The sequence below is a fragment of the Erinaceus europaeus genome, chromosome 7, assembly GCF_950295315.1.
Source record: "Erinaceus europaeus chromosome 7, mEriEur2.1, whole genome shotgun sequence".
In the NCBI taxonomy this organism is placed as follows: domain Eukaryota; kingdom Metazoa; phylum Chordata; class Mammalia; order Eulipotyphla; family Erinaceidae; genus Erinaceus; species Erinaceus europaeus.
The window spans coordinates 29,487,920-29,501,331 of NC_080168.1; the positions used below are offsets into that span (position 1 = coordinate 29,487,920).

A 13,412-nucleotide genomic window follows, 5' to 3' on the forward strand; every position below is an offset into this window, starting at 1 on the left:
TCTGGAAAAGAACCTGAGTTGAAGGGGAGAGCTCTTTGCAAATTCCTATCACAGAGAGATGAGAAATTTTACCCACGTGTGAACATCTGCACTTTGTAGCCCAGTACGCCTCCAATGAAATAGCATAAAACAGGGAGTCGGGCTGTAGCGCAGTGGGTTAAGCGCAGGTGGCACAAAGCACAAGGACCGGCATAAGGATCCCGGTTCGAACCCCGGCTCCCCACCTGCAGGGGAGTTGCTTCACAGGCGGTGAAGCAGGTCTGCAGGTGTCTTATCTTTCTCTCCCCCTCTCTGTCTTCCCCTCCTCTCTCCATTTCTCTCTGTCCTATCCAACAACGACAACAACAATAATAACTACAACAATAAAACAACAAGGGCAACAAAAGGGAATAAATAAATAAAAATAAATATAAAAAAAAGAATATTAAAAAAAAAGAAATAGCATAAAACAATGAATGCTCCCTTTTTCTTAAGATTTGTAGGTGGTAAAATGGAGGATGGAAAATGATCTTGTTTTCAAAGCTTTTAAATAAGGCTTACAGTATTGGAGAGAACTTTGACAATAGCCTGTAGTTATTAATCAAAATTTGACTCTCAAAATATGTGAAAGGATGAACAGTAATTTTTAACTCTTTAAAACAACCCCCAAATTAGCAGAAAACTCCCTGTGTCATATGAAAAGAGTACACTGTCTCTTTAGGAAACCATTCCAGCTTAATCCTTCAGCATAAATACAGTAGGCTATCATTATATATCATTCTATTTTTCTTTCACTGAATATTGGGTTCTAGGAACTCAACAGCAGTAACACATTTTATTGATACTTTTAAATTTTACCAACATTCACCTCACCTTGGTAAGACCTCAGAAATTACTGCATTAATGTCATCTGGAAACATACAGAATATACAAACTGTGTCTTCGGACATTATGCAGCAAACAGATAAAAGAGAATACAACAGTACCCAAGATGATTAAGAGCATGGAATCTGGAACCAAACTACCTGAGTTAATACTACAGGGTGAATTTCTATGAGCTGTGGTGGAACTCAGCAGAACTGAGGGCTCAGTCCAGGGAAGGGAGGAGTGTTAATGGGAGGTTGGAGGTCTGGAGTCCTATTGTGTAACTGAACAAAAATTTGGAGGAAGATGAAATGTAATGACATCTATCATGGAAAAGTGTGGAATTCTACCTCTGTGACAAAAATAATCTTATAAATTAATAGTTCCTCAGTAAAGTGATAATGAAATTGAAAAAACTACATAAAAACATAATGCTAAACACTTTATAATAGCCAAATAGCACACTTTGTAATAGCCAAAACCTGGAAGCAACTTAGGTGTCCAACAACAGATGAGTGGCTGAGTAATTTGTGGTATATATATATACAATGGAATACTACTCAGCTATTAAAAATGGTGACTTCACTTTCTTTACCTCATTTTGGATGGAGCTTGAAGGAATCATGTTAACTGAGATAAGCCAGAAAGAGAAGAATGATTATGGGATGATCTCACTCATAGAAGCTGAAAAATAAGAACAGAGGGGGTAACTCAAAGCAGAACTTGGATTGGAGTTGATATATTGCACCAAAGTAAAAGACTCTGGGGCAGTGTTCATCCTGGAACTTGATGGTGGAGGAGGACCTGGGTGGGGGAGTGGGGGATTAGAGTGTTATATGGAAAACTGAGAAATGTTACTTACTTACCAACTACTGTTTCTTATTGTTGGCTGTAAACCATTAACCCCCCCCCCCCCAGGTAAAGAAGAACACAACATTATGCTGAATAATGGAAACTAGCAGTGTTGTATACCAATTATATCTCAATTTAAAAAATAGTTAAGGTGAACAACAAAAAAAAAACATTGGTTCTGGTATTTACTGGCTGGGACCTTAGACACGTTGCTAAACCATTCTATACCCAGATTTCATCAGATGTAAAATGGAGATGAAAATATATTTCTGCCTTGAAGTGGAAGTTTAGATCATTTTAATCACCTAAAATGGTGGCTAACACATAATCAGTACTCTATCGATGAGTTAACATCATGCAGTAGTAGTAGTTCATAGTAGCTATTATAACTAATAATACTAAGCATCCTTTCAAGAGATTTCTAATTCTCAATCTATTGAAGACTACAAAATCGCAGTAGTCTATGGATAAAGCACTTTGATCTTTCATTAGAAATGCAAACAGTAGGATACCTACTGGAATAACAGGTTTCAGACTCTGGCCACTGGGGTGTGAAGGGCTTGGCTGGGCATCAGTAGGTGGGCTTGATACTGGGTCACTACTTCTCCTCACCAGCAGTGGTGTGCCTGTAGAACAAAACAAGAGGTGAGAGGTCAAGAGAGCCCTGAGGGCAAGGGAGTGCATGGTACAATGTAACTTAATTAAAAAGGTTTACAACATGCTTTTATGAAAAAACAAAAAACAAAAACATTCTATTTCTAAGGATGCTTGTAAATTAATCCATTTAATGGCCTTTTGTCATGTACTTATAGAATCATCCAACTATTCTTTCTTTACTTGGATTAAAAAACAAGCCACTAGAGTCAAGTTGAAAAGGAGGGTGTGTCAAAATTGACAGCTTAAATCTACAAATTATCTAAAAATATATATTTCATGCTTTAAAAAGGCAGAAAAATGAAAATGTTCACACAGTCAAGGTAATTTGCTACTTCACAGAGCTACACTATAGTCATTACTATTTGATATAGCTATTTGGTACTTCCCAATTTTTTTAAATGATTGTATGTAATGAAAAAAATTATTTGCTGGGGGCACAGCATTCCTATCTATTTAAGTACACAAAGGCACTGGCTTCATGTTCTTATTTTTATCCTAAAGTAGATAAAACTGATAAGAAAAATGTGTTAGTTAGTCTAAATATATATCCCAATTCCTTTCTAATTTAATGCAAGTTTCCACTATTAAATATTTGACTTGGTTATTAAATTTGGGGAAATAAAGATCATACTATTAGAAAGTTCAAATGAAATTCAGCCTTAGCAGAGCTAGTGGCCTAACTATTCTGACTGTAATTAGGCCTTAGATAATTTGCTTCATATAATTGGCCACTATAGAGGAAAGCTAAAAAAAAAAAAAGCCATTTAGAAGTTGCTCTCATATAAAAATTAACTTTTTATCTGTATGCTTTTGGGGAAAAAGTAGAAAACTGTCAAAATTCAATTTTCCATTTATCAATATTGTGAAAATATTTCCCTAATTCTCTCAGGCTACTGCAGTTTAAAGAAACATTCTTCATAGTAGTGATAGAAAATGAATTAATTTTGACTTTGTTTACAAATTTGATTTTTATATGTATTCCCACCTAAGTACTGTCTACAAACCAGACTTGTTAATAATTTTTATTCTTGCTTAGATAGAAGTTGTTTCAAAAAAATAAATAACTATTGGGCCATGGGGTCACAGACTCTGGTTGAGTATACACAATACTATGCACAAGAACCCAGATTTAAGCCCCTGGTCCCTACCTGCAAGAGTAGCTTCACAAGTAATTGAAGCAGTGTTTCAAATACCTCTCTTTCTTTCTCTCTTTCTACCTCACCCCTCTCTGCCCTACCAAATATAAGAAAAAATAATAACTCTGTAAATAATAAATAAGACATTAACAAATTATCTAAGACAAAATTCTATGCCAAATGCACTGTAACATTCAAGTATGCATTCCATTATTTCTTTTTTATTATTAGGTATTTCACTACATTATACCTTACCCACTCCTTTCCTTTCTAATGTTTTTCTTAAGTAAAGTACATCTCAATATTTGTATAGCAGAGCTAGGTGATGATGTATGCGGTTGAGCAAACAAGTTACCATCATTGGTGAAGCAGGTATTGCAGGTACCTGTCTCTCTACCTCTCTATCTCCCTCTCCCCTCTCAATGTCTCTCTGTCCTATAAAGTAAAGACAAAAAAAAAAAAGGCTAGGTGGTGGCACACGTTACAATGTGCAAAGACCCTGTTCAAGCACCCTCCCCCCCAGTCTCCACCTGCAGGGGAAAAGCTTTGTGAGTGGTGAAGCAGGGCTGCAGGTGTCTTTCTCTCCCTCTATTTCTTCCTCCTCTCTCAATTTCTAGCTGTCTTTACCAAATAAATAAAGATAATAAAAGATCATTAAAATGTATTTAAAAGAAAAATGTGATTGCCAGGAACAGTGGATTCATTATGTAGGTATTGAGCCCCAGCAATAACCCTGGTATCAATAAAAAAAAAAAGGGGGGCCTAGGGAGATAACATAGTGGTTGTACAGAACTATTTCAAAGCCTGTGGCTCTGAGTGCCCAGGTTCAATTAAACCAGAACTGAGCAGGGCTCTGGTAAAGAGAGAGGAGAGGAGGGGAGGGGAGGGGAGGGGAGGGGAGGGGAGGGGAGGAGAGGAGAGGAGAGGAGAGGAGAGAATATAAAGATGAAAAAAAGAAGTTGCTATTTGTGATTATTTTAACTGTTTCATAAATCCTGTATGCTTCTCTCAATTCATACCAAATGATATTGCATCCGCCGATCCCAACCTAATCAATGCAATGAGTACTACTTCAGCATGCTTCACTTCAGACCATGTCCAGAAACTTCAGGCATGCAATGTCAACCATTCATCCTTGTTTCTTGGGTGAAAACTTTCCTTTCATAGCATTCTCTAATTCTATTCCGGGAGGTTCACTTCCTAACAAAATCCCAAAACCTACATATAGACCAGGTCCTGTGAGATAGAGCATATGTTTATATGTATCTATAAATTAGGACAAAATATATACCTGAATGCAAAAATATACAATAGTCTGCAGTGAGTCAGTATCAAGTTCATAATAAAAGTGTCTACTTAGATACCCTCCTCACCTACTTCCTATTACAGTTCTCTCACTCACTCCAAAGCTAACCTTATCAAAAAGCAAGGACTGCAAAAGCTGAATAAGGGCAAGAGAATGGCATACTTTAACAATTACTCTTTTTTTAAAAATTTCTTTATTGAGGAATTAATGTTTTACATTCCACAGTAAATACAATAGTTTGTACATACATAACATTTCCCAGTTTTCCATATACTAATACAACCCCCACTAGGTCCTCTGTTATCCTTTTTGGACCTTTATTCCCCGCCCCCCACACCCCCAGAGTCTTTTACTTTGGTGCAATACACCAATTCCAGTTCAGGTTCTACTTGTGTTTTCTCTTCTGATCTTCTTTTTCAACTTCTGACTGAGAGTGAGATCATCCCATATTCATCCTTCTGTTTCTGACTTAATTCACTTAACATGAATTTTTGAAGGTCCATTCAAGATCTGCTGAAAACTGTGAAGTCCCCATTTTTTATAGCTGAGTAGTAGTCAATTGTATATATATAAAGATGACTCTTTAGTCACTATCAGGCCACCCCATCAGCTGGGGCCCTAATCAAGGAGTCCTGAGATTCCCAAACATACATGATGGGCCTAGACCTTGAATAAATCCCTCTCTCCACTGTTACCAGTCATTTCTATCAGGGACAACACAATAGACCCCTTTGTGGGCCCCCTTAGGACCTTGCCCTCAACTTGGATCAACAATGGTAGAGAATGTTCCATCCTCCGAAGGGAGGCTGGACAACATACTCTGCGCTACACCTGAGTAAGATGGGTCCTGAAATCAGGGCAGCTTGGAATGTTCCTACTCATGACCACAGAATGTGAACTCATATCTACAGGGATGCAGAGGTCACATAGGCTCCTAAGCTGAATATGGGGCCCAGATCACATCAAATCAATGAAGTTTACAGTCAACAATATTTATACCCCTTTCCCATATTTGTGAGCTACTCTCTTCCCTGATCCAGCTTTCTGGTCCTTTTTCCAGCCATGACATCACCTCCCCAGACAATAATTAGGATCCACCTGCATATCATATTTCAGGCTCAGGAAAAAAAGAAAGAAAAAAAAAAAGAAACGAGTATAGCCACAGGCCCTTTGGAATAGAACTAAAATATGCCTACTAGCTATCTATAAAATGGAGGACCCCCAACTCTTCATCTATACTATTCCAGTCTTTAGGTCCATGATTGGTCAAAAATTTGCTTAGCTTTGTATGTTAACTCTTTTTTCAGCCACTAGGTCCCAGATGCTAGCATGATGCCGACCAGAATTCCCTGGACAGACAACCCCATCAATGAGTCCTGGAGCTCCATTTCCCCGGAGCCCTTCCCCACTAAGGAAAGAGAGAGACAGGGTGGGAGTATGGATAGATTTGTCAATGTCTATGTTCAGTGGGGAAGAAATTACAGAAGCCAGACCTTCCACCTTTTGCATCCCACAATGACCTTGGGTCCATACTCCCAGAGGGTTAAAGAATAAAAAAGCTATCAGGGGAGGGGATGGGATAGAGCTCTGGTGGTGGGAATTGTGTGGAGTTGTACCCCTCTTATCCTATGGTTTAGTCAATGTTTCTTTTTATAAATAAAAAATTTTTAAATGTTTATTATTACTTTTAAGAGGTAAAAACCTTCAGATTAGCTGAAGAACTACTTGTGTCCTTAGAATAATAATGAAAGGTGTTGACTACTATGTCCAAAAACTAATAAAAGAATGTACTTTTAGAACCTTAAATAGTATATGTGTGCATTACATTCTCTTGTCCAGTAGACCCTACTACATACCAGGAACTATATAAGGATTAGATAATGTCAAGATCACACAGTAGTAATGTTTTCTATAGATTTCTCTGCTTAAGCAAGGAGTTGCAGTGGAAAGGGAGATGTCAATATACAGCACACATGCCATCACATCAGAGCAGTGTTCCAAAGAGGGAGAAAGCACATATGGAGAATGGAGAAACCAGCCAATGAGCATACACAATGTAACTGAATGAAATCCCATTTGATTAAGACATATGCACAAAATATTAATAGAATTTAAAGGTTAGCTAGAGAGAAGGATGGTGTGTGAAGATGATTAGGTTAGACTCAAGGTTCTTCCAGATTTTGAGCCAATTAGCATAGGTATCAATTACCAGGGAACTATGAATGGCAACGTGTGTTTCAAGTCTATCACCATTTTTAAAGAATATAAAACTAATATTCAAAGGAGTACAGTGAGGCTCAACAAAGGAAGAAAGACCACAGGAGGGAAAGACTTCAGAAAGAGGCAGAAACTCATGTTAAAAAGTTCAAATTGAGGAGTCAGGTGATGGTGCACCTGGTTAAGTGCACACATTACAATGCAAAAGGACCCAGGTTCAAGTCCCGGATCCCCACCTTCAGTGGGGAAGCTTCACTAGTGGTGAAATAGGGCTACAGGTATTTCTCTGTCTTTCTCCCTCTCTACCTCACTCTCCCCTCTCCATTTCTCTCTGTCTCTATATAATAAGTAAATCAATCAATTAATTTTAAAATGTTCAAATTGGGCATCACAATAATTTATCACAGACGAAGTCCAACACAAATTTCAAGTGTCAAATATACAAATAAATATAACAATCTATCTGTTTAGTATAAATCTGCCTTACATATACACATACTCTTCGCTAAAACCTTTCCACCATATTCAGAACATAAGTTTGTGATTGAATCAGAGTATATCATGTTTGATATAAATTAAAAAATCATTGTAAATCATTTTTAAGGACATCTTAAAAATACAGGCCATTGTAGAGATTGAGAGTAATCTAAAGAAAACAAACACCCATATAATGATGCAGTGGGCACAGAAAACAACCTATGATTTTAAACAGGAAGCCCATAATAATAAACGTCTCAAAGGCACATATTATACATTGTATGGTTAGTAAGAACAAGGGTGTATTTACAGATGTCTAATGATTCTCCTGGGCAAAACTAGAAGGCCAGCTTGTCATCAGTACTGGTGCTAATTCATCCAAGGTCAATTGACAACAGAGAGCTCCAGGGGCATCACAGTTAAAGTGCTGACAAAGTATTCTGTAAGTAGTAGGAGGTCTTACATAGACATGTAGGAAGGGCACTGTTAACAAAGTTGAAGGAATTGAATGAATTTGACATTAATGTATGGATACGCCTTCCAGAGAGATGGTGCAGAGTAGGGGTCAAGAAACCTGCCTTCTAAAGGTGGTTCTGACAGTGGTAATGTCTGAGAATTATTATTTTAATATTATCATTATTATTTTTATTTGTATAACTATCGATTTGCATATCTGAGTATTATTTATTAATTGATGATTGTTATTTTAATTAACTTATTATTTAAAACAAATATCATATTTAAATATATAAACAAATCAAATTAAATATTTAAATAAACAATAATATTTTAATTTATTATTTATACTTTATTATGTATTTATAATTTATTATGTAGTTTGTATATATGTTGATTTGCATATCTGATTATTATTTTTATTTGTATATCTGACACTTGAAATTTGTGCTGAACTTCATCTTTCATAAGTCATTGCAGTGCCCAATTTGAACTTTTGAAAATTAATTAATTTTTTGTTTATTATGATATAGAGACAGAGAGAAATGTTATTCCACATCAGAGTTAAATATCTTCTCATCAGCTAAGAGTCTTGAGTGTTCTGTACCAATGTCACACTCCAGATCTGTAGAGAGATAGCTCTGTGATTTATGTAGCCAATAAGACAATTGGAGTAAAAAGAAATTAGGTCCACATGTCCTTTGGATTTGCTTTCTACTCCAGTTTATTCAGTTGACATTTCGATAGTGGGGTCATAGTCTACATGGTTAAATATGTGGAAGTAAAGAGAACAGCATCCTTTTAGTAGCAATTCTTTAAATCTAAAGAGGTCACCAGAAAGACTGATAGCTACTGATAAGAAGAAAGGATGGTGAAAAACTGAGTAGTTACAAGATAAACATTGGGTTTGCCTGGCAAGATGCTCGACCCACTAGTGAGACAAACAGTGTTTCTCCAAAATGCATGGTCTCTCCTGCAGATGATTTAAATGTCTTGTCTGTATCCTCCTCCTATTAATCCTACCAATATCTCAATAAAAATAAGAGGACAAGTAAAAATGTATCATTTGTTTGGGGGAGACAACTAGACTATATGTGTGTATCTGTGAATTTTATGGGAGTCAAGATAGGGCTTTTCTGATGCCTAGCAACTGCACTGCAGAGAAATCCGGAGGCCCATAAAAAATTGATAATGATACCAATAGCAGCACAATTTATGAGAAGGTAGCCAGAAGAGATCACTTTCGCTACAGGAGTGCATGGCCAGGTTTGGTGCCTGGCTTGTGATGAATGCAGCAGCTGTGACATGCTTTCAGACACTGATGGAAAAACCACATAAGAGAAACCAAGTCAAAGTTTAACAGAAAGTAAGCCGTCCAAATACTTTAGTCTTAAATATCATTCCATTAGGAAAGTAACTCCCAGTATTTCCATAAAAGGAGAGAAAAAAAAAGTTCAAGCGGTATCATATTTTTCTTTCACTCTGGATTTAAAGACAAAAAAAAAAAAAAAAAAAACCTGACCAACATGCCATGGAACAATGAAAGTAACTTCCAGACTAGTCACTAAAAGCATAACAGATACCTGTAAGGCTGCAATAAGGACACATATGATAAAATAGCTTTTAGCATTTTGAAAACTGCTTAAATCAGACGGTCTTGGCTATAGAAACAAGTAAAAGGGTCTTAGTTGACTTTTATTGGGAATTATAATTGACTCTGAGGATGCTTTTGCCTTCAACTTGAATTTTATTGTTGCTGCATTTCTGAGAGTACAGTGTTTTCTCTTCTATTGCAGTTTTTACATTTTATCCAGTTGATATATACAAATCTACCATTTTCATACTGTGGAAACTATTTCATAATATCATTTTACTCATGTTATTAAAGATAGCTAATGACACATCTTAGCTGTGGTAGGTCCCAAGTGTTACATGAAGAACAACAAAGAAACACAACTGTGTTTTAGTAATGCTGATGATAGAGTTTATTATATTCTTTTTATTAATGATTCACAATATTATAAGATAATAAGGATAAAACCCCACACCACTCATAGCACCAGTTCTGTGCCACGACCCTTCCAAAGATAACCAGCACAGATCTCTCAAGGTCTTGGAGATGGGTTGGTTACTTCTTCTTCTTCTTCTTTTTTTTTTCATTTTTCAAGTTGAAAGAAACATTTTAAAAGGTCACTTTCAAAACTAAAGGCTTTTTTTTTCCCCCTAACATCTTATTTATCATGTCTAAATGAAAGAAAGAGACCAGAACATTGCTCAGTTCTGGCTTATGGGGCACTGGATATTGAACCTGGGAGATATCAGAGCTTCAAGCATGGAAGTCTTTTGCATAGCAATTAAATTATGCTCTCCCAGGGGCCGGGTGGTGGCACGACTGGTTGAACGCACACACTACAGTGTTCAAGGACTCAGGTTCAAGCCCCTGGTTCCCACCTGCAGAGGGAAAGCTTCACAAGTGGTGATGCGGGGCTGCAGGTATCTCTGTCTCGCTCTCTACCATCCCCTTCCCTCTCAATTTCTGGCTGTCTCTATCAAATAAATAAAGATAACAAAAAACTTAAGAAAATTAAAAAGAATTATGCTCTCCTTTGAGCCACATTTTTCTTTTTGTTTATTTATTTACTTTAACTAGGATAGACAGAAATTGAGAGGGGGGAGGAAGACAGAGAGAAGAAAGGCACCTACACCACTTCACTTCTCATGGAGCTGAACATATGCAGGTGAGGACTGGAGGCTTGAACATGGGTCCCTGAGCAAAGCAACATGTGCACGCAAATGGGTGAACCACCACCCAGCCCTCAAATCAACAGATTCTTTTAAAAAGAAAAGCAACAATGACAAGATGCAAATAAAACAAAGCATAAAGAAGGATCCATATCTCACAAACCTGCAGCTAATGTCCTCAGTGGGGAAAACTGAAAGCTTTTCCCCTAAGACCTGGGAAAAGACACAGATGTCCCTTCTTACCAATACTGCTTAACATAGATCTGGAAGTCCGGATCAGAGCAATCAGACAGGAAAAAAACAAACAGACAAAAGGGATCCAGATTGGAACAGAAGTTGAGCTGTTACTATCTGCAGGTGGCACAACAGTAAATAGCCTCCAGAAGTAGGGGATTCATGGTGCAGGCACTGAACCCCAGCAATAACCCCAGAGGCAAAACATATATAATGGAAATATTTTATGATCTGGCAATATTTGAAGAATATGCAAACACTAATTTTAAGTACATGTGCACTCTTATTTTCTTTTTAAAAAATATTTTATTTAATTATTTATTCTGGATAGAGACAGAGAGAATTTGAGAAGGGAGGGGGATAGAAAGGGAAAGAGACAGAGAGACACCTGCAGACCTGCTTCACTGCTTGTGAAGCAACTCCCCTGCAGGTGGGGAGCCGGGGGCTCCTACCAGGATCCTTACACCAGTTCTTGTGCTTTGTGCCACCTGTGCTTAATCTGCTGCACTACTGCCAGACTGCATTACTTGCAGTATTCAACATATGGAACCAAAGCAAAGGACCATCAAAAGATAACAGAATGATTAAAACTTTATGGGACATGTACTCAATGACATGCTATCAAGATATTAAATGTGACATATGTCATTTCTCACCAAATGGACAGAATTGGAGTGGTGGTGGTTATGCTAAGTGAAATAAGCAAAAAAAGTGGAAGACAACTCTAGATGGCTTCACTCATATGTGGGATGTAGATAAATTAATACTGATAAACTTGCAAAATATAGTAATAATTATCAAATAGATTATCAGGCTCTGTGAAAACCCTAAAGATTATTTGATAGAAAAAGGAGAGAAGAAGAATAGGTAGAAGGTTCTCTTTGGTGAACAGGAGCTTTGTGGTTGATATAAAGAGTCATTCTGAAGGAGATTTTTTCAATGTCTTTTTTTTATTGTTGTAGTTATTATTGCTGTTGTTATTGATGTCGTTGTTGTTGGATAGGACAGAGAGAAATGGAGAGAGGAGGGGAAAACAGAGAGAAGAGAAAGATAGACACCTGCAGACCTGCTTCACCGCCTATGAAGTGACTCCCCTGCAGGTGGAGAGCTGGAGGCTAGAACCGGGATCCTTATGCCAGTCCTTGAGCTTTGTGCCACCTGCACTTAACCCACTGCACTACTGCCCAACTCCCGAGATTTTTGATGATTCAGTTGATTACTACACTAGAGATTGACCTATTTGGGCTGTGTATTTACTCTTGATGCACAATATTTAAGAATCTGCTAGTTTCTTATAGATTGCATTATTTGTTTACACACACACACACACACACACACAATATCCTCTTGTGACCCTTTGCCATATACACACTTAATAGTCAAAAGAGTATAGGAAGAATATAATAACATTGCTAGTGATTCCACCAATTAATAAACTTTAATTGGTCTGAGGAGATAGCATAATGGTTCTGCAAAAGACTTTCATGCCTGTGGCTTTGATATCCCAGGTTCAATTAGCACCACCATCAACCAGAGCTGAGCAGAGCTCTGGTCTCTCTCTCTCTCATGAAAATAAATAAATCACGGGGTAGGTGGTGATAAACCTGGATAAGAGCACACATTTCAATGTGCAAGGACCCAGGTTCAAGCCCCTGGTTCTTAATTAAGATATAGGTGTTCTACATATTATCTGACATGTCTGTTATATGAACTTTATTAAATTTGTAAACTGTGACTTTTCTGATTCTAGTTAAGCATTTTGGAGACATCTAAAATTAGTTTCTTAGAAGGATGAATATGGGATGATCTCACTCATTGGCAGAAGCTGAAAAACAAGATCAAAGAGAAAACACTAAGCAAAATTTGGACTGGAGAAGGTGTACTGTACCAAAGTAGAAGACTCTTGGGTCGAGGGGAGGAGGGTTCAGGTCCTGGAACATGATGGCAGAGTATCTAGTGGAGTTTGTATATTACACATATATAAACTACTGTATATACTGTTGACTGTAAAACATTAATTCCCCAATAAAAAGTAAATAAGTAATAAAATTAATTTCTTTCCATAAATATAGATTTCCTCAAATTGCCTTCACTGAGAGACTCCGAGGGTGTGAATTTACTTCTCTCCCTTTTTGTAGAGTGTCACATCCTGCTTGTCTTTTGCACACAGTTGTATTTTTATTGTCTCCTCTTAGTTTGCTGATTTATCAAACATTTACCGAATGACTCAGTTAAAGGAATCTTCTAGGCACTGTGGACAGACAAGTACACAACACTCAGACATGCTGATCTTGTAGGTAACCGAAGGAAGACAGGGACATGACCTAAGGTCATCTTAAATTGTGACCTCCCTATTAGAGCTGGAACTTAGCAAATGCATGCCAAGGGGGAAATAAGAACTAAATAGAGATCTATGTCTAAATTCAGAATTCTTTGGAATCGAAAATGCCTCAGACAAGGGAAGTTTGTTTCTTCCCCCCATGGAAGGGTTT

General features: G+C 37.3%; 1 protein-coding gene across 2 annotated transcripts in view; it reads right to left on the reverse strand.

Annotated features, from left to right (window-relative positions):
- PARD3B (par-3 family cell polarity regulator beta) overlaps window positions 1-13,412 on the reverse strand; it is a 1,240,289-nt gene that overhangs the window by 654,689 nt on the left and 572,188 nt on the right. For both annotated transcript variants that reach the window (XM_060194068.1, XM_060194070.1), the window contains one exon: window positions 2,212-2,321. In XM_060194068.1, coding sequence (XP_060050051.1) covers window positions 2,212-2,321 — 110 coding nt within the window. The remainder of the gene's footprint in view (window positions 1-2,211; window positions 2,322-13,412) is intronic.